The following is a 25,883-nucleotide window of genomic DNA, read 5'->3' as shown; positions in this document are numbered from 1 at the left end:
AATTTGGCCTACAACAGCAGATTGAAGAAGCTGACAAAATTCTAAACAGGATACATCCAAAGCAATCCATACCAGCCCACATCAGAGTCAAACTTCTGAAAAATGAAAACAAAGGAAAAACCTTGCAAGCATCTAAAGAAAAACGACACCCTACTTAGAGGGGAAAAACAATGATAATGGCAATGAATCTCTCATTAGAAACCATGGAGGCACAAAGGCAGGGGCACAACATTTTTTAAGCCCTGAAAGTAAAGAACTGTCAACCTAGAATCCTATATCCACTTGAAAATATTGTTCAGAAATGAAGAAGAAGCCCAGATAATCTTAGACAAGGGAATATTAGTGGAATTTGTCACCAAGAGACCTACCCTAAAATAAAGGTGAAAGCAATTTCTCTAAGCAGAAAGGATGTTATAAAAAAAGGAATACTGGAACATAAGAAGGGAAGAAAGAATACAGTGCAGAAACATATGGGTAAATACTATAGACTTGCCTTCTATTGAGTTTTCTAAATTATGGTGATGTTGGACGAAAACATTATAACACTATCCGATATGGCTCCAAACACATGTAGAGAAAAAATTCTTTTAAGTATATAATAAAGGAGGATAAAAAGAGGTAAGGGTGAGGGGTGCCTGGGTGACTCAGTTAAGCATCCAACTTTGGCTCAGGTCATGATCTTGCAGTTCGTGGGTTCGAGCCCTGTGTTGGGCTCTGTGCTGACAGCTCAGAGCCTGGAGCCTGCTTCAGATTCTGTTTCTCCCTCTCTCTCTGCCCCACCCCTGCTCGCATTCCATCTTTCTCTCTATGTCTCTCTCCCTCTCTCTCCCTGTCTCAAAAATAAACATGAAAAAAAGAGGTAAGGATGCTATACTTCACTCAAACCAATAAAATGATGATACCAGCAGACTGTGATGTTACAAATATATAATAAGAAAGCTACCATAACAAACTTATACAAAGAGGTACTCTTAAAAACCCTTTAGATCAATCAAAATGGGATTTAGAAAATGTACAAGTAACCCATAGTAGGCCAGGAAAGCAGAGAAACAATGGAGTAAACAGAGAAAAAATTAAAAATAACAAGAAGAAAAATAGGGAGAAACTAGTATTTTTCTAACAATTGGAAAGAAATAGGTTGTATCATTATAGACCCCACAGGCATCAGAAGGTTAACAAGGGAAAAAATAATGCAAAAGAAGGTCTACACATACACACATTTACCAACTCAGTTGACAAGGATGTGCATGAGTTGAAAACCCTTGTACATTGCTGTTGCAAGTGTAAAATGGTGCTGCACTATGGAGAAGAGCATGGTGGTTTCTCAGAGAACTAGAAACAGAATCACCGTATGATCCAACAATTCCACTTCTGGGTATATACCCAATAACTGAAAGCAAGGTCTCAGATATTTGTACACCCATGTTCATAGCAGCACTATTCACAACAGCCAAAATATGGAAGTGACCCAAGTGTCCATTGATGTATGAATGGATAAACAAAATGTGGTGTATGCATACAGTGGAGTATTATTCAGCTTTAAAAATAAGGAAATGCTGGGTCACCCAGGTGGCTCAGTAGGTCGAGTGCCTGAGTCTTGGTTTCTACTCAGGTCATGATCGCCCGGTTTGTAGGATCAAACCCCATGTTGGGCTCAGCACTGACAGTGCAAAGCCTGCTCAGGATTCTCTCTCTCTCTCTCTCTCTCTGCGCCTCCCCTGCTTATGCTCTCGTTCTCTCTCTCTCTCTCGTCTCTCTCAAAATAAATAAGCTTTAAAAAATAAATAAAAATAAGGAAATTCTGTCATATGCTACAACATGAATGAACCTGGAGGACAATATACTAAGTGAAATAAGCCAGTAATAAAAGGATAAATGCTATATGATTCTACTTATGTGAAGAACCTAGAGTAGTCAAATTCAGAGAGACTGCAATAGAACTGGTGGTTGCCAGGGCTCTAAGGAGTGGAGAACTGGAGTTACTGTTTAATGGGAACGCAGTTTCAGTTTGGAAAGAGGAGAAGGGTTCTGGGACAGATGTTGGTAATGGTTAAACAACAATGTGAATGTATGTAGTGGTTAAAAAGGGAAATTTTATGTGTATTTTATCACACATAAACACAAACGTGTGAGAATGAAAAAAACAAGTACTTGACTCAGATATACAAATAAGGTACCTCCTGGTATTTATTTCTGTGTCTGGTTATACCTTACCTCCCTCATCCCCAACTTGATCTGACTCCAGTGAAATGTGGAGGCCATCAACCTCCTATATCCCTTATGCCATATATTAGTATTCTTGTGCTTCCTGTTTAAACAGATTCAGAGTAAAGAATTAACACCTGAATTTGAAGCGTAAAGGAGCTATCTGTCAGGATTCAGGTGTAATTCAAGGAGAGGAATACAGACCGACCTCCCCAGTGATGTGAACAAGCCACCGGAATGGTAAGGAAGATATATCATAGCATCTCCAGTTTGTCTCTCCACGAACATGTAACTTCTTTCCCCCTCTGAAGTCGGGACTTACTGACGTTTTGCCTGCTGTGTACATTGCTACCTCTCAGCACCAAAGTTTACCTAATCAAATAACTGAGACCAAAAGAGTCTCTCCAGTTCCAATGCCAAATTTCTAGAGAGGGAATCTGATGGTTTTTCCCAGATCAGTCCCTTGCTCTTTAGCCAACTGACTGTGGGCTCATGTGAGGATTAACATGGATATTGCGGACTTGTATCTAGGACCCAGTGATATTTGCCTTTTGAAAGAGATGATGTGCAACATGGAACTACTGGTAACAGAATTATAGGCATGAATGAAGCAGGTAACTTTGGATGAACATTTTCTTGGTGTCACACAAATACTGCTCACCTGTGCATGTAATAAGGCTGACCTTCTCTCTCCGTTATACAGATGTCAAAAGTTCCTACATCAGTATTAGAGGACGGGGGTGATTTATTAGTTCCTGTTAGTACATCCACCATACTCTTAACACTCATTGTCCAGTACCAGACAATCCTGACTCATTGCAAGTTTCTGCCTCTCGGTTTTCTTTCACGCCTGTGAAATGTTTTGTAGTAAGCACGGCTGGGCTACTCAGATAAAAACTTAACATTCAAGAGTGAACAAGAAAATATTAAACAAGAAGTTACATTTATTAAAGAGGTAAATATAAAATATTAAGTATGAGAAATAATTATCAATATAGACAATAAAATCAATAGGATAAACTCTAAAAAGAACATTACTGCAGAAATTATTACTGATTTGGAAGATAGCACTGAATACTTCACCTACCACACAGCAAAGAGATAAAAGTGGTAAAATATACGCACAAGCCATTACGACTCCAAGATCTACTGAAATCCTTTACACTTAAACTTTAGGCCTGGATCTCTTGGGATGCCTTTCCCAGTATACAGAATACAGGCAATGGCAGACAAGGAATATGTGATAAGATATCAACTGAGAATTTTCTGACACGGAAGAAAGATAAAAGTATTCAACTTGATAGTGCACTTTGAGTACCAAGTAGAATAATAATAATAATAATAATAATATAACAACATGATAAATCCATTGCTAGATACATAATCGAGACTTTTTAGGAAATCAGCAATGAAAGAAAAAATTCTTAAAGCTAAAAAGAAATGTAAGTTCATTTAAAAGCTAAAAACTTCACATACAGGAGACTTCTCTGAAAGGTCATAGAAAATAGCTTCAGGGGTGGCTCAGCTGGAGCAAGCGACTCTTGACCTTGGGGTCGTGAGTTCAAGCCCTATGTTGGGTGTGGAGATTACTAAAAGAAACTTGAAAAAAAGAAAAAAAAAAGGAAAATAGCTTCAAAGTGCTTAGGAGAAAAATAATAATGAACTCAGAATTGTATACTAAGAAAAAGTGTAATTCAAAAGTAAGGACAAGGTACCTGGGTGGCTCAGTTAGTTAAGTATCCGACTCTTGATTTCAGTTTCAGGCCACGATCTCACTGTTCACGAGATCCAGCCCCACACCAGGCTCCATGCACTGACAGTGCAGAGCCTGCTTGGGATTCTTTCTCTCTCCCTCTCTCTTTCTGCCCCTCGCATGCTCACTCGCTCACTCACGCTCTCTCTCAAAATAAATAAATAAGCATTTAAAAAACAAGGAAAAAAACCGAAAGGACAAAATGAAGACATTTTTAGAAATAAAAAGACTGAAAGAAGTCGTGTGAAAGGTGAAATGAAATGGGTTCACTTATATCCAGGGGTTTTAAAATGGAGCTGGGAGGCCATTAAGGAGGTGGGCCTTCTGCACGTCCTCACTGGCAGAAGCATGAATTTTAGAAATGGGCCAGACCCAAATACTCTAAGGACTCAGCCTGAACACCTGCAACTTGTTATAGGAATGCTCCTTTGCCTAGTGATAACCTTAGCAACCAATTACAGTCAGCCCAAGATTAGTTTCATGCCACCAACACCAATCACAAACCTTTGTAAACAAAGATAAAAGCATTCCCCTTTGCCTTTAAAAATCTTTCACTTTTGTTCCCTGAGGGGACACAATTTCGGTTGCTGCCCAAATCTGTGCTCCCCAAATTGCAATTCTAAGACGCCAAATAAATGCTTTTAGTTTAGCTCTGCCTGTGTTCTCAGTCAACAATTGCTACAAACAAAACCTTACAATATTCGTTTTGGTTAGAAGAAAAACCCTAAATGAAAAACATTTTTTTTTCTTCCTGCAAGTATCTTTCAACAATGTGTCAACAGGGAGGTTGGATGGGGCTCAAAACTTTCCCCAGGTTTCTTACAATCCCCCTTTAACCCTTTCTTTCCCAGTGCCAATTACCCCACCTTGTCCTGTCTGTTCTCTAGGAACTACGCTCTGTCGTTGGTTGGCTCAGCGGGGACAAGAGCCCTGACTGGTGTACCCCAAAGTCAGGAGCAGGATCCAGGTGTTTCTCCTCTCTTTAGCCAATATCTTCTTGGTTTACACCATGGCCTCTTTGCTATGCTTGCTACTCTTTAAATGTTTTTCAGAGTTTTATCCATGCCCCTCTTCTCTTCCTCAATATTGTATCTTAATGTGCAAACGTTAGAAACACCTACGCACACATTAAAATGCAGAGTCTTGCTTCTAGCCCCAAATGTACTGAATCAGAATGAAGAAGAGTAACCCCTGTAAAAACTCCTGCCAAACAAGAAAGAACTGAGGCTGCAAAGCAAACCAAAAGTTTATTTGGGGTCCTTAGGAATTCGAATACCAGAGGCACGGATTCGGTAGGAGCCTGAAATGTGCTCCGAGGAAGGAAGAGAAAGACAAAGTTTATAGAGGCAAAAACTGCAGGCTTATGTAAATTGTATTGAAAGAATTATGATTGGCATAGGCAAAAATAATTAGCGTTGGTCTATATACGATAGGTTGATTACTGTGCTAGTTGCTAGGTTGTAGTAAAGAAAACTAAGCCTCATTCTGAGAATTCCAACAGCCTGTGGCAGTTTGTGACTGGCACAGTCTAAAAGTTCATGTTCCCCCCCAGGTGTGGATGTGCATAAGACCAGCCTCCCCAGTGGCCTCCCAGCTCCGTTTTAGGGCCCCCTGACATTCCTACTTCATTTCAAATGTTTCTGTTCACACTCTGCAGTTTTAGCAGGCAGCTTGGATCATTCTACTGCATACTAGAGTTTGAGAACCAGTGCTTTTTATAAGCTTTCCCTAAGCATTATCCTGTACAGCTTTGTTTTTGACTCCTAACGATTCACCAATAAGTCACAAAACTTGTAGCAGCATCAAACCCATGTTCTAAGTTCCATATGAATATATCCATCTGCTAACTGGCCATTTCAGTATACATATCCTATATTTACCTAAAGTAATGCATCCAAATTTGAATCCATTTTCTCAACGTTTATTTATTTTTGGGACAGACAGAGACAGAGCATGAACGGGGGAGGGGCAGAGAGAGAGGGAGACACAGAATCGGAAACAGGCTCCAGGCTCTGAGCCATCAGCCCAGAGCCTGACGCGGGGCTCGAACTCACGGACCGCGAGATCGTGACCTGGCTGAAGTCGGACGCTTAACCGACTGCGCCACCCAGGCGCCCCTGAATCCATTTTCTTACCCCTTCATTCCATATAGTCCCTGAGCTAAGAATGTGAGTTACTTCAAGCTCCTGTGTTCCCACCTACACTTGTTCCCACATTTTCTACCACTCTCCAAATCATTTATCCTCACCACCAACCACTGCTTGTCCCTGGGTATGCTATGTTCTGTCACATCTGTCTGCTTCAGCACATGTTCCTTCTCCCAGTCTGGGGTGATACTCCCCTTTCATACCTGGGAGACTCCAACTCCATATGGAACATCTTCCTTGAGGCCTTTTCTCACTCCATCGGCAGGGCCTTACCTCTGTGTTTTTACAAGATCTCAGTCACAGCACCTTCCATATGGTCTGGAAACTACCTGCTCACACCTGTCTTCTCCATTAGTGAGGGGGCACTTGCACTAAAGGTCTGATTAGGGCTCGTTTGTTTTTAAATCAAGGTTGAGCACAGACCCTAGCTTGGAGAAATACTTAGCACCTGTTTTATTAAGTAAAGGCATAAACACATGAGTAAATTAACAGATCTTTGACCAAGGTTCAAAGATTCTACAATGATAAATCAGCGTATGTATTTCTTATTTTTATTTTTTTAAATTTATTTTGAGAGAGAGAGAGCACGCACACACGTGGGGGAGGGGCAGGGACAGAGGGAGAGAGAGAGAATCCCAAGCAGGGTCCACACTGTGAGCACAGAGCCCTGAGTGGGGCTCAAACTCACAAACCACGAGATCACCCAGGTGCCCCAGCATTATGTACTTTTTAAAACATGGGGTGCCTGGGTGGCTTAGTCGGTTGAGCGCCCGACTTCGGCTCAGGTCATGATCTCACGGCTGGTGACTTCGGACCCCATGTCGGGCTCTGTGCTGACAGCTCAGAGCTTGGAGCCTGCTTCAAATTTTGTGTCTCCCTCTCTCTCTGCTCCTTCCCCTGCTCATGCCGTGTCTCTCTCTCTCTCTCTTTCAAAAATAAATTAAAAAACATTAAAAAAATTTTAAATGTGCAGTGTCAGCACACATGGAACCTTTAGATTCCAGAAAAATCTTATCTTTCATTCTATAGGAAATTCACTTGCTAAAGAGCAAATCAAAGTCCCCAAATAGGATACTCCAGGTAAAACCTCCTACTGCCTTTTTAGACTCCTTTTTCAATATAAAGCCACAAATGTCGGCACACTATAGTATGTTACTTGTCCTCTAGAGATAAGGAAGAAGTTTGTGGATATTGTTAGACTTCTTTCTGGTTATTCACTCTATTCCCCATGTAACTGCTCTAGTCTCTGAATTAATGTGATGCCTTTTGGTCTTAGGAACCATTGATAGTCACAAGTGCTGGACTAAGAAATAGTGGAAAGTGTGCAGTGTGACAGTTTCAAATTATTGGAGCACTTCAGATAGGAGAGCAGATGTGATTCTTGGAAGGATCAATATGAGAAGGTTTCAGATTATGTAAATATAATGCATTGCCATAAACACCAAAATATAACAGCACTTAGATCTCTACATACATTCATGGCAAATATGATTTTACTTTCCTAAGGATTTGGAGAAGTTTTATAAAGGCTTTGTGAGAAATACACTCAGAGACTGACCAAACCCCTCCTCCCACATACGGTATGGCAGAAGAAAGGACAGACAAATAATCTATGACTCTATACTCAAAGAAACATGTTTAGAGAGCCAGAGAACAATAGAGGCTTTTGAAGACTCACAGAGTTTTAGCTTTTGTCCTTTTTTGGGGAAGAAAAATCTGGGACACATGGGCCTCTACTCTCCTCTACTTGAGTATCTGCAGACAAGACTAATGGACTGCATAGACGTTTCCCTAGAATTCCACTTAACACCATGTGAAGAAATTATAATCAGTCCATTTACAGTGATTCCTAAAGGCCATTTCTGACCTAGTACAGGGTTGCCGAATTTTTCTATAAAGTACCAGAGAGTAAATATTTTAAACTTTGTAGCTTTATGGTTTCTGTCCATTGAACCTTGCTGTTAGAGCACAAAAGCAGGCACAGACAATACACAAAGAAATGACTGTGGCTATGTTTCCGTAAAACTTTATTTATAGACAATAAAATTTGAATTTTATGCAGTTTTCTTGTGTTACTTAATATTCTTCTATTAATTTTTTCAACCATTTAAAAATGCAGAAGTCTCTTATTTGTTAGTAGGGGTATAAAAAGAAGTGGCAGACTAGATCTATGGTTTGCAAATTCTTGTCCTAGTATAGTTCTTTTGTTTTGCACGTAAGAAAATAGGGCACAAAAAGGGGAAGCGATTTGCTTAAAATCATTTGAATGACTAATTCGTGGCAGAGCCAGTCATTTTGTGCCAAAGTGTCTTAAAGATGGTCCGTATTTGTTGTTTATTATTCTATTTTTCTGACTGACAACTACCGAGCAAAATGCTCTCTTTTACTTTGAGAAAATGAATTTTCTCCAGGATCATTTTGAAATATATCTATATTGTTTAAAGACTCACTGTAGAAGCATATGGACTACATATACTTATGTGCATGGATTTCTAAGCTGAAATCATTTTTCCTTTGCTACAAATGTACTCTGTAACTTAAAAGGGAACCAATCCCAATAATTTGCAACCAGTCTATGTTCAAAGATACACATAACAGAAATCAGGTATAACATATTCAGAGAATAGATTTAGTCAGTTTAAAAAGTAGAGAAGGCCTATTATAATTGAAACGTTACTCCTTAGAAATACTCCAGAAGACGAAAGAACAATCATGAAAATATGTTCAATTCTACTGAAGCTCAAGAAATATTTTGGGAAAAAGTATTTATTTATTCTTCAACATCAAAGGCGCACCCTTGATGGTAGAGGACACCCCTGTCCTTATGAGTTTAGCATTTTCACGGATAAAATTGTGCTGACCAACTGGCCGTCTATCAAACATCTTGTTAGTAGTGTCAACTTTGGCTTTGACATTCATCAGTGGCTTGGTAACTTGAGGTAACCCATTGATATCATACAACCAGTACATGTCCGGTGTCTGGAAACAAAGAGAGGAGAAATTTCACATGAAATATTCAAGGATTGAGAGAATACCTTCTCTCTTCTCCATGCAAGGTATGGGAAAGGTACAAAACTGAAAGTGTGCCGGTAATAGATAATTAACATGGAAAATAAATTCAGGAAAGCATTTGGTTTTATGAATTAAGAACCACGGGGCACCTGGGTGACCAGCTGGTTAAGCATCCAAATCTTGATTCCGGCTCAGGTCACAATGTCATGGTTTGTAGGATCGAGCCCTGCATCGGGCTCTGTGCTGTCAGTGCAAAGCCTGCTTCGGATTCTCTCTCCCCCCTCTATGCCCTTCTCCTCCTCCCTCTCAAAATAAATAAACATTAAAAAAAAAAAAAAAAAAAGAACCACTCACTAAAAGGTCCCTCAGAGATAGAGGTCTGCACCAAGGGTGAACTCAGCATCCATATGATCTAAGGGGAAGCAATCTATTTTCTTTGCATGAAACTGTTGCCCAGCATGAACTACATAACTAATGGAAACCATGCCTTCCAAGATGAACTTATCCATGAGAATTTAACTGTGGCTATAGAACGGACTGGTAAAATATGTCGAGCTTCTGTTTTTTTAGATTATGAAAGTCTATAAATAATACAACCATTTGAAATTACTGAGCATTGTATAAAATCATTAATGACAGTCATAATCTAAATCCGTTAGTACCACTTAGGGATTTCTTTAAAGATCCATCGTTTTTGTTTTTTTTTTTTCTGTATATATGCACAGGACGGCAGAAGTGAATTACAAAGCCTAGCATTTTCTGCATGTTTATGTTCATACTTAAATCCCACTGCTCTTGCAGAATTTCCTGATGCTGTGTTTATCTAGGCCTTCTTCCCCACCATAAGATTAGGATCACGTGTGTTCCGAAAACTCATTCAGGATAAATCCAGGCTAAGTGAATATTGCAATAACATGAGTCAGGGTGTAAGGGGTAATGTGATATCCATCGAAGAATGTTAAGTGCAGGATTTTCTTGCACACCTGGAATGCCCCTATTTTAGTCGTTAACTGGCTCTTCCATCCAGTGCTCATAGTAATTGTGTATTCAGAATCAAAGAGGTAAAAGCGGAACCAAAAACTATACTATAACTGGGTTAAATAACATTTTCCTTCACATAAGGATGTTCGATTGGTGTAAAAACACCCCCAACTCTCTAGCCCCATTGATGTAAATAGTCTACAGTGTGTCTTCCATACTATTTTCCATAGAAATACTGTAAGATGAAATTCCAGTTGCCCACTATGGTAATTGACTTGATAAAGCACTCTTTGTTTTTATTCCTTTTCTGTCTCACATCTTGGCTTCCCTGCATCTGTTTCTTTAGATCACATAGCAAATGTGCTACTTGGATTTGAATCCTTATTTTGGATTTTTGCTTAAGAGGAAATACAAACCAAGATATATATTATATACATATAATATATATATATTCCATTTCTTACAGTTTTATAACAATGATTTATTCCCATAAAAGCAATGTATTTATATACATATTACTTATGTCTGGTTATGTCTCTAGCTATAACAGGTCCATCTATGTTACTTTTGCACAAACATATGTTTTATCTTGGATAATTTTGGTAGCTTTCACATTTTTGTATAAACTACTTAAGATTTATTATGTCAACCATGGAAAGTTTAGTGGACTACCTATTCTCTTTGAGTGACATTGCTTTTTGTAAACAGTCTGACCAAGTTACTTAAGTCTCTCAAAACTAGTGCTATATGCCTTCTTTAATAGTGGGGAAAAGGCAGTTTTTAATCATTCTAAATATGGTATAATTGAAAGAGAACTTATGAAGCTTGCTAATTTAGTTGTTGAAGTTTGTGTGGGCTAATATTTAACTAAAGTGTTCTTAAAGATCTTAATTTTTGTTTCTAAGTAAAGCACAATGAAGATCATATGTTTCATATATAAGTATTAATTGATTTAATGCTTAACATCAATAGCTTAAAAGATGATAATACCATATGCAGGGTAATTTTTATTTAGATAATGAAACTTTAAAACTTCTTCACATTTATCATGTGAGACATCATGTGAGACGTCATGTGAGACATCGTGTGAGACATCATTAAGAGCAGGGTTTTGAGTCAGAAAGACAATGTTTGAATCATGATTTCAAAATCATTGATTTGATATCTGCAATAACTTTTATGAATCTCGAGGGCATTATGCTCAGCATAAAAAGCCAATCTCAGAAGGTCACACAGAGTATGATTCCATTCATGTAATGTTCTAGAAATTAGAAAATCAAAGAGATGGAGAAAGATTAGCAGTTGCTGCGGTAAAGGAGGAGTTATGGTATTGGACGTGACCATAAAGAGCATGACACAGTTTCTACAATGTTACCAATTCTGTCAGTTGTGTTGGAAGAGTTCTGTATGTCAGTTGTGATTGTAGTTATACAGATCTACACATGAGTTCAAATTGTCTAGAAATACACACACACACACACACACACCACATATACGTGGAGGAAGAAGACCTCTAGCTTAGTTAATAATGTTTTGTCAGTGTCAATTTCCTTCTTTTGATATATTACTGTAGGTCTATAAAATCTCACAATTGGGAAAAGCTGGGAGAAGTATTCATAGGACTTTATGTACTATTTTTGCAACTTCTTATAAGTTAATACTTTTTTTAAGTTAAAAAATATGAGACACGTGAGTCAATTGGAAATTTGAACATTGAATGGAGATTTGATATGTTGTGATACTAAGGGATTATTGTTAATTTTCAGATGTGATAAAGGTATCATGGTTATGATTTTGGTCTTTTAGAGATTAATAGGAAATAGTTGAAGATAATATGATGTCTGGGATTTTCTTCAAAATAATATGGAATATGGGTAAGGGGGTGGGAATACACTTGAAGTGACCCTGATTTGATAAGTGTTCACCCTGGATGATGAGTGTATGTGGAGTAATTATTCACTCTCTTCATATTCACATTTGGAATTTTCCAAAATAAAAATAGAGTCAACAAAAGTGATTTCTTCAACACATTTCAATATCAATTTTCCACATAAGCTTTATCAAACTGTACCACTTCAGACTAAATGAAAATTTCATATTTTCATTTGATCCCATATGTCAACTTACTCTCTCACAGAAACCCTTCAATTCTGCTGCCAGTGATTTTATTGTCAAATCAACATAGGGAAAACAGGCACAGCTTATGTTGGGAAGGCCTCCAAAGTAATTCATTTCAAAAATGTCAACTGTGCACTAGGTAAAATAAACATCATTTTCGTTTGTAAACCTGTTTTTAAATATATCATTTAATCCCTTAGAGTAAGAGTATGTCATTATTTCCTAAGAAATAGGTACAATATGATCATTTTAAACCAAGCATCAATACAGCAAAGGGCAATGTGCGGCAAGGCCCCAGAGGCTTTGTATTGTTATTACCTGGGTTGTAAAAACTCCCAGAAAGATGAAAAATATAAACAATTTTCTCAAGAAATATTCAACATTATTCTTTTCTCTATTCATTAAAAGAGCAACAACACATCTTTCTGCCCATTGCACTGCCTAATTAGTGTCTGATTTAGAAGTCTAGTAATCACTTTGGCACCAGTGGTTGTGTCTTGAAACATAACTACACGTCCTTTGTGTCTGTGCTACTGAAAATAGACACTGGCAATAGGCATCTTTTCATAAACAGTTTGAAAGCTGTCTTTAGCCTAGAAGCTATTAGCAAAATACATGTGTGAAATCTTATGGAGAAATTTTGCTTGCTGCATACATTTTCAAAATTGTGTTTACCTTAACTTTATTAAGATGATCACTTGAGCAGACTTTTATATTAATGGCCCACTTTACATTGTTTTTCTCAATTAAAAATAAATTTTATCTTCTATTTAATTTTCTTCATTTTATTTATTTAAGCTTATTTATTTATTTTGAGAGAGCACAAGAGAGCAGGGGAGGGGCAGAGAAAGAGAGGGAGACAGAGAGAATCCCAAGCTGGCTCCACACTGTCAGCATGGAGCCCGACACAGGGCTCGAACCCACGAACCACAAGATCATGACCTGAGTTGCAATCGAGAGGCAGATGCTTAACCAACTGAGCCATCCAGGCACCCCTAATTTTCTTCATTTTAGACTTTAACATTTTGGCAATACCTTATGGCTTCATCAAAGATTCCAAAATCTCTATCTCAAATCACCTGAAGTTCTTGAATAGGTTATTACAGAAAACAATATGTGAATATACAAATCACTTTACCTGTATTGCTAATGTTGCTTTGTACTTCCTACTGTACATTTGGGGTTTAAAACCCACAATGATGAGAGTTCCTTCAGTGTCAAAAGGAAGAAGTTTTCCAACCTTAGGTTTTACAAAAAACGCAGGATCACTGCCAGGTAGGAAGTATGCAGTGAATGGCTCAGGATTTCTAGAACAAAAATACAAATAGTAACCTTTAAGTTTTATCATTACTCTTTGTGAGAACTTGATGGATAGAGTTTATATCCTGTTGCACAGGACTACAGTTAAACATTAATGCTGCCATGCATCTGTGAGCCTGATGCTTGTTACTTTATCATGGTGAGGAGGCATTTTTAAAATTACTGAACAATGTCATTCTTCCCAGGGTGACAAGATGGAATTCTAAAGATTTTTTTAAATTATGTCTTATGTTTTTATTGTACAAAGAATAAAATGCTGTCTCTATAAAAATGTGGAGAAGTCAATGTCCCAAATTAAAATGCAATCATTTGTAAATAAATTCATATCTAAAATGCATGGCTAGAACAGCCATCAGGAAGCCTTTGTTTTTATGACTATTCCAATGTGATTGCTCACTTTCCTTTAGCTTTCCACTTGTGAAGTGAGATGAAAGTACTTTGCAGGTTTATTAAAAGATTCTTGAGCCTGAAGAGGAGTTGCTATGATCTGAAGTGAACGGAGAGGCATTTAGGATTCAAGTGACCATTTTCACATTAAGGTTGATTATATCTGAGATGAGGACTGAGAGAGAAGTTGAGAAACTCCTCTGGTAGAATAAAGCAGGGGAGGAGCACGCCGCATGGCAGGCTGTACATGAGGAATTTTGTAACCAAAGTGACAGGGGAGATGCAAGTAGAAGGCAAAGAACGGTTTCCTAGAACAGATCCAACAGTGAATCACAGAAAAGGAGGTGCGAGATTCTGGTCGGGACTCAGTGATCCATCCAGCAAATGTATTGACTATCGTCGCAGAGGGTTTGAGAAAGTGGACTATGGATATGGATGGCCTGGACTGGAATCCCAGCTCCATCTAAGTGCATAACTTGAAACAACTTACCTTTTTGGACCTCAGTTTTCATACCTGTTCAATGAAGGTAATAACCCCTATAAAGCAATTAGCTCAGTACCTGACATGTGGCAAATGCTCTATATGGATTAATCAATATTAATACAGTCAGTCATTATGATTGTTGTTTTTAAAAATTTGTTTTTACATTTTTCATTTATTTTTGATAGAGGGAGAGACAGAGCACAAGTGGGGGAGGAGCAGAGAGAGAGAAGGAGACACAGAATCTGAAGCAGGCTCCAGGCTCTGAGCTGTCAGCACAGAGCCCGACATGGGGCTCGAACTCACAAACCGCAAGGTCATGACCTGAGCCGAAGTCGGACACTCAACCGACTGAGCCACCCAGGCGCCCCTATTGTTGTTGTTTTAAAACATCTTACTACCAGTGCTAGGCAATGACGCATGATGCAATAAATAAGATGAATGTATACAACAGAATACTCAGGGGTTCTGGTGGAACAGAAGACCCAGAACCTCTTTTCTCCCAAGCAACAACAATACAAAGATCAATTCCAATTGTGAGACATTCAGAAACCAGTTGAGAGGCTTCTGTCTTCTAGGGGAGCACAAAATCAGCTGTTTGGAAGTCAGTAGAAAAATCCGTGGCATGCTCTCAGCACAGTCTGCCCTCCTCACCAGTGCAACACCACATGATTAGGAAGAAATTCTCAGTTTCCATTTCTCCCCGGGGAAGGAAACAGAAGGGTGGACCAGATATCCAACAATTGGACTTCTGGTTGGAATGTGAGGACAGCTGCCCAAGAGACTGGCTTCTGTCTTGCTTATCTTGAAGTCCTGATGGGACCTGACACACTGGAGACGCATGGGGGCTTCTAAGAACAAAGTGGGCAGGGTGGTAGTGCTCCAGAGGTGCCAGGGTAGAGCAGACAGAAATTGTACAGCTCAAAATCTTCTCCCTAAGTGTGGAAAAAGAAGAGTGGAACATGTGTCCAATTTTCTGGATTTTCAGTGTGCTGCTCAAGGTTCTGGTTTCTATCTTGTCTCAGAAAACTGACAGAACGTGGCAAAATCTAGATGCCTGGAGGCTGCTGAGGGGGAAAATAAAGATCTGGGTGGTGTGCTGCTGCTTCAGAGTGCCCGGAGTATAGAAGACAGAGAGCAAAAGAGCAAGAAGCTAGGAACTCCTAAAAAAAAAAAAAAAAAAAATGAAACCAGCAAACTCCTTTAATTAGTAATCTTCACACACAAGTTCAGAGAGATATACTCACAAAACAAAATCTGAGAGGTCCCCAGGATCCCCACTTGGTCTAAGTGGTGAAGATCTTTCCCTGAAAGAAGCTAGTCCATAAAGACCGAGAGAGATAGCTATTTTTCCAAATGTGTGGATACCAACATGAAGTTAGAAAGAACATGAAGAAACAGGAAAAAATTACCCAGTTAAAGGAACAAAAGAGACCTCTAGAAACACACCATAAAGAAATGAAAGTATGGGAATTAGTGACCAATTATTCAAAATAACTGTCATGAAGATGTTCGACACTTTCAGGAAAACCATACATGAACAAAACAAAGAGGCAGAAAATATAAAAAAGGGCAAACAATTTTAGAGCTGAAGACGGCAATAACTGACCTGAAAAATTCACTAGAGGGGTTCAACCATGGATATATATGATCAAGCAGAAGGAATTAGGGAGTTCAAAGACATGTCATTTGAAATTATTCAGTTAGAGGAACAAAAAGAAAAATAAATGAAACAGAGTAAATAAAATCTAAATGACTTATATAACAACATCAAGTGGACCACTATACATGTAATGAGTCTTAAAAGAAGAGGGAAATGAGGGCAAGAAAACTTACTAAAAGAAATAATGCCAAAAAACTCCCAAATCTGAGGAAGGAAAGAAACATAGACTCATGAAGTCCAACATATTCCAAATGGGATGAAACTAAAGAACTCCACAATGAAACACACAATCAAAATGTCAACAGTTAAAGACAAAAAGATAATTTTGAGAGGAGCAAAGGAAAAAAGGATTCCTCATATACAAGGCCACCCTTGTAAGACCATTAGCAGATTCCTCAGTAGAAACCTTGTAAGCCTGAAGTGAGTGGGATGATATATTCAAACTGCTGCAAACAAACTGTCAACCCAAAATACTATATCTAGCAAAACTGTCCTTCAAAAATGAAGACGATAAAGAATTTCTTGATAAACAAAAGCTGAGGGAGTTAATCACCATTAGACATGTCTTACAAAACATACTAAAGGGAGTCCTTCAAATTAAAATGGAAAGATGTTAAACAGCAACACAAAAGTATTTGAAAGTCAAAGCTCACTGGTAGGGGTAAATACAAAGAAAAATACACAACACTGAATACTGTAATGGGGGTATACGAACCATTTTTTTTTATTAAAAAATTTTTTTTTAATGTTTATGTATTTTTGAGACAGAGAGAGACAGAGCATGAACAGGGGAGGTTCAGAGAGAGGGGGAGACACAGAATCCGAAGAAGGCTCCAGGCTCTGAGCTGTCAGCACAGAGCCTGACACGGGGCTCGAACTCACGGACTGTGAGATTGTGATCTGAGCCGAAGTCGGACACTTAACTGACTGAGCCACCCAGGCGCCCCTACGAACCATTTTTTAATTGTGGCATAGAAGTTAAAAGACAAAAGTACAAAAAATAAAAATTATAAAACGTATTAATCGTACACAATATAAAATGTGTAATCTGTACATCACTAACAAAGTATAGAGATTTTGTATTCAGTTAAAGTGGTTATTAGCTTAAAAGAGATTTTTTTTAACCTGTAAGTTGTTTTATGTAATCTTCACTGTAATCACAAACACCTATGGAAGATACCAAAAAGAAAAATGAGAAGGGAATCAAAGTGTGTCACTAAAAAAAAACCATCAAAACTACACAAGGGAAGACAGCAACAAAGGAAAAGATGGACAAAAGAACATAGAGAAAACAACAAAATGACAACAGTAAGTCCTTCCCTACCAATAATTATTTTAAATATAAAACAGACACCCCAGTCACAAGACACAGAGCTAATTGAATAAAAAACAAGATCCAAGTATATGCTGTCTACAAAAGACTAACTTTAGATTTAAAGATACACATAAGCTGAAAGTTAAAGGAAGGAAAGAGATATTTCATGCAAATGGTAAACAAAAGAGAGTGTGGATAGCCTTACTTATATTAGGCAAAATAGACTTAATAAAACTTTGTAACCAGAGACAAGGACATTATATAATGACAAGATCAATTCATAAGAATGATATAATAATTATACATGTCTATATATATATGCCCAACAGCAGAGCACTTAAATGTATGTACAAAAGATTGACAGAATTAAGGGAGAAATAGACAAATAGAATAATAGAAATAACATCATATTCAACACTGAAAAGCCAAAGCTTTTCCTCTAAGACCACTATCTCTGTTAGCAGATGACATAATCATATATGTAGAATGATTACACAAAAAATCTCTTAGGACTAATAAATGAAGTCAGTAAAGTTGTAGGATATAAAATCAATATGTAAAAATCGGTTGCATTTTTATACAATAGCAATGAACTATTTGAAAAAAAATGGAGACTTCAATACCCCATTTACAATAACGGATGGGAAACTCAGAAGATCAATAAGAAAAAAGAAGACTGGAACAACACTACAGACCAAATGGTCTGACAGATATATACAGAACATTCCATCCAACAGCCACAGCATTTACATTCTACTCAGGTGCACATAGAACAATCTCCAGGGCAGATCACAGGTTAAGTCACAAATCAAGCCTGAATAAACTTAAGAAGACTGAAATTACACCAGCTATCTTTTCCCACCACAATGGAATAAAACTAGCTATCAAGAGCAGAAGGAAAACTGGGAAATAAACAAATGTGTGGAAATTAAACAACGAACTCTTGAACAACCAAGGAGTCAAAGAAGAAATCAAAGACATATTAGAAAATATCTTGAGACAAATGAAAATGAAAATACAACATACCAAAGCCTATATAATGCAGCAAAAGTAGTACTTAGAGGGAAGTTTGTGGTGAAAAAAAGCCTACATTAAAAAAGAACAAAGATCTCAAGTAAAGAACTTAATTCTACACCTCAAGGTGGTAGAAAAAAAAGAACTCAACCCAAAGTTAGCAGAAAGAAGGAAATAATAAAGATGAGAGCAGAAATAAAACAAAGAAAGAATTAAGAAAATCAACCAAGAGTCAAACTAAGAGTAGGTTTTTTGAAAAGATCAACAAAATTGACATTGAGCTAGACTGAGTGAAGACTCAAATAAGTAAAATCATAAATGAAAAAGGAGATGTTACAACTGATGCTCCAGAAATAAAAAGAATCATAAGAGACTGTATGAACAATTATATGCCCAAAAAATTGTATAACTGAGAAGAAGGGAATAAATTCCTAGAAAAATGCAATCTACCAAGACTGAATCATGAAGAAATAAAAAATCTGAACAGATCTATCAATACTAAGGAGACTGAATCAGTAATCAAAATCCTCCCAACAAAGAAAAGCACAGGACCAGATGGTGACTTCTACCAAATATTTGAAGAAGAATTAACACCAATCTATCTCAAACTCCTCCAAGCTAGTGCAGAGCAGTGAATACTTCCAAACTTATATTTATAGCAATATTATCCTGATATCAACGCCAGAAAAAGACACAAGAAAAGAAAACTACAGGCCAACATCCCTGATGAATATAGATGCAAAAATCCTCAACAAATACCACCAAATGGAATTCAACTGCACATTAATAGGATCATATACCATGTCCAAATAGGATTTATCCATAGGATATAAGGAAGGTACAAAATAAGAAAGTCAGTATGATAAACCACTTTCACAGAATGAAGGATAAAAAATACATAATAATCTCAATCTATGCAGAAAAAGCATTTGACAAAATTCAACACCTTTCTATGATAAAAACACTCAACAATCTAGGAATAGAAGGAAATTACTTCAACATAATAAAGGTCACATATGAAAAGCCCACAGCTAACATCATACTCAACACTGAAAAGCCAAAGCTGTTCCTCTAAGACCACTATCTCTGTTAGCAGATGACATAATCATATATGGAGAATGATTACACAAAACATCTGTTAGGACTCTGTTAGGATTCTGTTAGAATTCAGCAAAGTTTCAAGATATAAAATCAACATGTAAAAATCAGTTGCATTTTTATACAATAGCAAGAAACTACTTGAAAAAAAATTGAAAAACCATCCCATTTAAAAGAGCATGAAAAAGAATAAAATATTAGAAATAGATTTAACCAAGGAGGTTAGAGATCTGTACACTGGTATAAGATAATGTTGAAAGAACTTGAAGAAGAAACAAATAAATGGAAAGATGTCCCTATGTTCATTGACAGGCACAATTTAATGTTGCTAAAATGTCCATACTACCCAAAGCAATCTAAGTAATCTACAGAATCAATGCAATTCCCACCAAAATCCCAATGTCATCTTTTATTTATTTATTTATTTATTAAAAAAAAATTTTTTTTCAACGTTTTTTATTTGTTTTTGGGACAGAGAGAGACAGAGCATGAGTGGGGGAGGGGCAGAGAGAGAGGGAGACACAGAATCGGAAACAGGCTACAGGCTCTGAGCCATCAGCCCAGAGCCTGACACGGGGCTCGAACTCACGGACCGCAAGATCGTGACCTGGCTGAAGTCGGACGCTTAACCGACTGCGCCACCCAGGCGCCCCTCCAATGTCATCTTTTAAAGAAATAGGAAAAAAATTGTAAAATCCACATTTAGTGTCAAAGGATCCTGAATGGCAAAAAAAAAAAAAAAAAAAAAAAAAAAAAGTCTTTTCAATAAATGTGGCTGGAAAAACTGGATAACCACATGCAGAAGAATGAAATTGGATCCCTATCTTACACTGCACACAAAAATCAACTCAAAATGGATGAAAGACATAAATATAAGACCTAAATCCCATAAAAACAAACTGTGAGAAAAAAAGAAGAAAACACTGGGAAAAAGCGTCTTGTCTTGGAAATGATTGTTTAGATACAACATCAAAAGCACTGGCAACAAAAGCAAAAATAAAGAAGTGGGACTATATCAAAAGAAAAAAATTCTGCACAGCAAAGGGAAAAATCAACAAAATGAAAAGGCAACCTATGGAATTGGAGAAAATATTTGTAAATCATGTATCTGATTGGGGGCTAATATCCAAAATATATAAGAAACGGGGGCGCCTGGTTAGCTCAGTCGGTAAATGTCCGACTTCAGCTCAGGTCATGATCTCATGGTTCATGAGTTTGAGCCCCATGTTGGGCTCTGTGTTGACAGCCCACATGCTGGAGACTGCTTCAGATTCTGTGTCTCCCTCTCTCACTGTCCCTTTCCCACTTATGCTCTCTCTCTCTGCCTCTCAAAAATAAAAATAAACAGTAAAAAACCACAAAATATATAAGGAACTAATGCAAGTCAAGAGCAAAAAACAAACAAACAAACAAACAAACCCTCAAATAACCTTGTTAAAAATGGGCACAGGACCTAAATAGATATTTTTTGCAAAGAAGACATACATATGGCCAACAAATATATGAAAAGAATGCTCAGCATCACTAATCATCAGGGGAATGCAAATCAAAACCACAATGAGATATCACCTCACCCCTGTTGAAATGGATATTATCAAGAAGTAAAAAAATAAGTGGCATGCATATAAAGGGAACACTTGTATGCTGTTGGTGGGATTTAAAAATGGTACAGCCATTATGGAAAATAATATGAAGTTTCCTCAAAAAAGTGAAATTGAATTACCATATGATCCAGCAATCCCACTTCTGGTTATACATCTAAAGGAAATGAAATCAGTATCTTAAAGAGATTTCTGCATTCCCATGTTTATTGCAGCATTAGTCATAATAGCCAAGATATAGAAATAACCTAAGTGTCCAGCAACAGATGAGTGGATAAAGAAAATGTGGTTTATATATAAAGTGGAATATTATTAAACCATAAAGAAAACAGTTAAACACTGTCATTGCAACAACATAGATGAACTTGAAGGACGTTATGCTATGTAAAATACACCAGATGCAGAAAAACAAATTCTACATGATCTCACATATAAGTAGAAGCTAAAAAAAGTAGAACTCATATAAGCAGAGTACAACAGTGATTGCCCAGGGGCTGGGGATTGGAAGAAATGGGAGGATTTTGGTCAAAGGGTACAAACTTTCAGACTAGGATAAATAAATTCTGGAGATCTAATGTACAGCATGGAGACTATAGTTAATAATGTATTGTATACTCAAAATTTACTAAGACGGTGAATCATTAGTGTTCTTGCCACACACAAAAAAGGTACCTATGTGAGGTGGATAGGTTAATTACTGTGATTTGGAGAATCATTTCACAATACATATGTATATCAAATTGTTGAGTTGTACACCTTAAACATATACGATGTTTATTTGTGAATTATACCTAAGTAAAGTTGGAAAAAATTGAAAAAAAAATTAAAAATAACAACCTTAACAGTAAAGAATAAACTTCTGATAGAAGAATTGCAAATCCCAGTTATGACAGATACTTATAGAAACTAACCCTTCAAGTATGCGGCATTTCTTAAATTATACTGTTCAGGAGGGTGCTTATTTTGCTTACATCTGCCAAAGTTAATGCTGGCTATAAACCTCTAAAGGAACAGAAATATTGATCAGTGTCCCCAGGGCTACCGATACTGAAAATATAGCTCGGAGGTTTGACATGTTCTCTAGCCTACCACAACTCAGAACGGTCTGAATGTGAGGTTGGTAGGATACCAAGCTGAGATAGAATGTGAAGAAGGGTTTCTCTGTTGAGGTGTCAATTGGAGGAGAGGAGACAGGAGCTGAGGCATCTTATCTAAATGGACACTCTGCCTACTGCACATTACCAAAGCTGGTAATTCGCTTTGTTCTTTGCAGTGATTGTGTAAAGATGTGTGTTTGTGTGTGTGTGTGTGTGTTTAGGTAAAGTGCATACAGTGATACCTATTTAGTAGTATCTTAAAAATTAAATACTTCTATACATGCTAAACATTTAGTTGGAATGAAACACATATTTACTATTTTGTTTACTGTGTTGTTCTTATGTAGAGCAGCAGAGGAATAAGAAAAATGGGGTGATAACGAATATTAACTTAAGTGGACTCATATTGTCCTGTATTTAACACAGCTGTGATCTTTACTGAAAACCCATTATTTTCAGGGTTTTTTTTTTTAAATAACAATATCACTAAGAACAATAGATCAGCTGTTTTGAAGCTCTGAATTCTCCTATGTGTTTCTCTGAACTCTTCAGAACATTTTGCGTCTCTAAATCATCATACCCACAATTATCCCTCAACAAACTATGGTCTTTTTAATTTTTTTAATGTTTATTTATTTTTGAGACAGAGAAAGAGAGAGAGAGAGAGAGAGAGTACGGGGGAGGGGCAGAGAGAGGGGGAGATGCAGAATCCGAAGCAGGCTCCAGGCTCTGACCTGATAGCACAGAACTAGATGCAGGGCTCGAACCCAGGAACTGTGAGATCATGACCTGAGCTGAAGTCAGACACTCAACCGAATGAGCCACCCAGGTGCCCAAAACTATGGTCCTTTTAAATAATGAAAATATAAAATGAACTGTATTTCTTAAAATAGCCTTTCTTGGCTCCTTCTCTTTCCTCCTTGCCTGGAGATTCTATGTTGTAGGGATTAATTTAAGAGACAGAATAGCTACCACTTCATGGCTTGCCATACAGTATTTTCTGCTCTTTTCCCTTCCCTGTATGCTCAGCAAACAAGAAAAATGGGTAGTCATTAGGGCACAGAGTCATTTACCTTCAGAACTTACTTCACTCTTGATAACTGAAAAAAAAAAACAAAAAAACAAAAACAAAAAACAAAAAAAAAACACCCAAAAAGAACAAAAAACAGGAGATGCTGAGTTGGTTTGTGGGGAAGCTTGTCAAATGCTGAATATGGTTAGGTCAATCTGTCTTCCTGACCCATCTTGTTTCTTTTTCACACGTTCCCCCACTAATTTCATAGATCTTCTGAATGACTTGAGATTTCTAACACCTAACCAGGTATAGCCTCCTCAGAGATGGGAAGTAAACTGGATATAGTCAGTAGCTTGTCTACATCAATGAGTCACCTAATATAAATGTAAAGACAGACTTGGTACAGCATAGTTTTCAAATGCCCTAGAAAATTGATCCATGAAGAGAAAATAAATTCACCCCCTTCTGCTGCTTGGTATGTTGCCCACCATGATCTGAGCCTTGTCACTCAAGAAGAATTCCAGCTGGTGATGATATCTAGGAGGAACCTGGGGAGAGTTTATTGACTTAGAAGACGCTTAAAATACTCAAGGAAGTAGATTCCACCATAGCATACTGACACATTCTTTTAACACTTCTGCCATTGAAATGTGAGGCCTACGTTCTGTTCCCTTTCATAAATCCAAGCCAGCATAGTGACTCTCTTGTAACCAACAGGATGTAGCTGAAGTGATGTTGCATAACTTCTAGGTCAATGTCAGAAAATGCCATGTGGTTCTTTTGGAATGCATACTGTGAGGAAGAAGTCACCATGTACAAAATCCAACTACTTGAGACACACGTTATATAGACACTACATGTAGGCACTATTTGCCAACGAGAGCTGCACTGTTAGCCAACAACTAGCATTCACAGCCAACTGTCAGTGTTAACCATTTTGATCGGCTAGCTCAATCATGCCTTCAGATGACTGTAGACATGATCAATATGTGATTGCACCTTCATGAGAGAGCTTCAATCATTAAAATGTACCAAAAATGTATCCCAAATCTGCACACTAAATGTGTTTAATGAGGATAATTCTATTTTCTGTTGAATCTTTAAAAAAAATCCTCCTGTGTCAATAATATAAGGGTTGCATTATTACATCTTCAGAGTGGCAACTGAACAAAGTTAAAATCTATACTTTAGAAAATATTCTGTTGGCATTTTTGGATATTTCAGTAACTTTAATTCATTTACTCAATATAAGAGGGCTGTCAGAGTTCAGCACATAAGAATCAAATTTTATTTCATATTTTGAGTGCATTTGACATATATGATGATATGTCCTAAAATTTCTGAGAAATGCTATCATCCACTAGGAAAATGTTTATTGAAATCTATAAAAATACAGGTATATTTAAGATTTCTGTTGAGACTCTCTTGGCACTTAATGCTTCTGGAAATACATTATAATAAAAGATATTAGCTGCTTCTAATTTTATTTTTATTTTCAAAAATTTTTTAGCTGCTTCTAATCTTACATAAAACACTTGAAAGAATATCTGTAATATTAATTAAAACTGAACGCAGAAAAGAATTGTAAAGAAGAATGATTGTTTCCCTTTTGCTTCTTCTACACAAATACATTGCCGTAATTGCCTTAATTCTCTGACTTAAAAAATATACAAGGGCATAAAAAAACTGTATTGTTTTAGAAACTGAATCATATGCCACACAGTTTCTGTTGTAGCATTAAAAAAAAAACCTCAAGATATTAAAAAAATCAAGATGCCCAGTGAAAACACAAAAGTAAATTCAATGGCAGTTCGAAGAAATTGATTTTGTAACTGTCTTACTTTTTTCCAAACACCAACTGAAAGTATGAAAGTATGTTCCAAATCAGTTGGGATTGAATTGAGAAAAAAGTTAATGTAAAGAAATCAAGAAAGTGAGAACTGAGCTCCTAATTTATTACTTTGAGAAGGCTGAGTAAGACATAGATGCAATCTTGACCTTGTATCATAAAAAATATCAGGTTCAGCATATCTGTAAAATATTTTTACAGATATGGTCAGAGCCTATATACAAATTAGGATATTTTCCAAGACATTGGGGGAAATGAATCATATTGGTATCTGAATTAAAATGGATATTCAGTAGGATGTAACATGCATAGTCTTTCCTCCTTCTGACAGTAAACATGGGCCTTGGTTGATGTCTGTCTTCCACTAACTATGCAAATGCAAGGGGTTTCCAATTAGATCTGGAGAGAAAATAGACCAATGAGAGTAATTTTTCAATTTAGGCGAAATAATCATGATGCTATTCTTCCAGAAAACTCATACATTTCATTTTATATCTTTATTGAGTGTTTTCCTTTATAAGTATACCCCAAATTTTCAGACTTTTAAAACTGTAATCTCTTATAACTGATTATTGAATTACATAATTGTAGCTGTCAAAAGCAATTCCAAATAAGGCAATGAAGGATGGAATTTGTGTTATTTTGAATTCAAATGCTTTCGTTTCTATGTTTTCTTTAAGTTAAATACAGGATAATATTACACAGTGATTAATTAATATTAACAAAGATAGAATACAATGGCTCAGATAGTCTGAACTCTATGAATTATTTATTTCCCACAACTGGGAAAGAATAAAGATCATTTTACTCATTAAAGGCCCATACAG

The 25,883-nt window shown here is 37.0% G+C and overlaps 1 protein-coding gene across 1 annotated transcript in view; it reads right to left on the bottom strand.

Moving 5' to 3' along the window:
* Window positions 1-8,078: 8,078 nt before the first annotated feature.
* CFAP47 (cilia and flagella associated protein 47) overlaps window positions 8,079-25,883 on the bottom strand; it is a 550,869-nt gene continuing 533,064 nt past the window's right edge. The window contains exons 65-66 of the mRNA XM_030305764.1: window positions 13,355-13,523; window positions 8,079-9,084 (exon numbers count right to left, since the gene is read on the bottom strand). Of these exons, the coding sequence (XP_030161624.1) occupies window positions 8,872-9,084; window positions 13,355-13,523 (382 nt within the window). The 3' untranslated portion in view covers window positions 8,079-8,871. The remainder of the gene's footprint in view (window positions 9,085-13,354; window positions 13,524-25,883) is intronic.

The sequence above is a fragment of the Lynx canadensis genome, chromosome X (assembly GCF_007474595.2).
Source record: "Lynx canadensis isolate LIC74 chromosome X, mLynCan4.pri.v2, whole genome shotgun sequence".
NCBI classification, from domain to species: Eukaryota; Metazoa; Chordata; class Mammalia; order Carnivora; family Felidae; genus Lynx; species Lynx canadensis.
The sequence above is the reverse complement of the archived record's forward strand: the minus strand, read 5'-3'. Positions and strand labels throughout refer to the sequence as shown.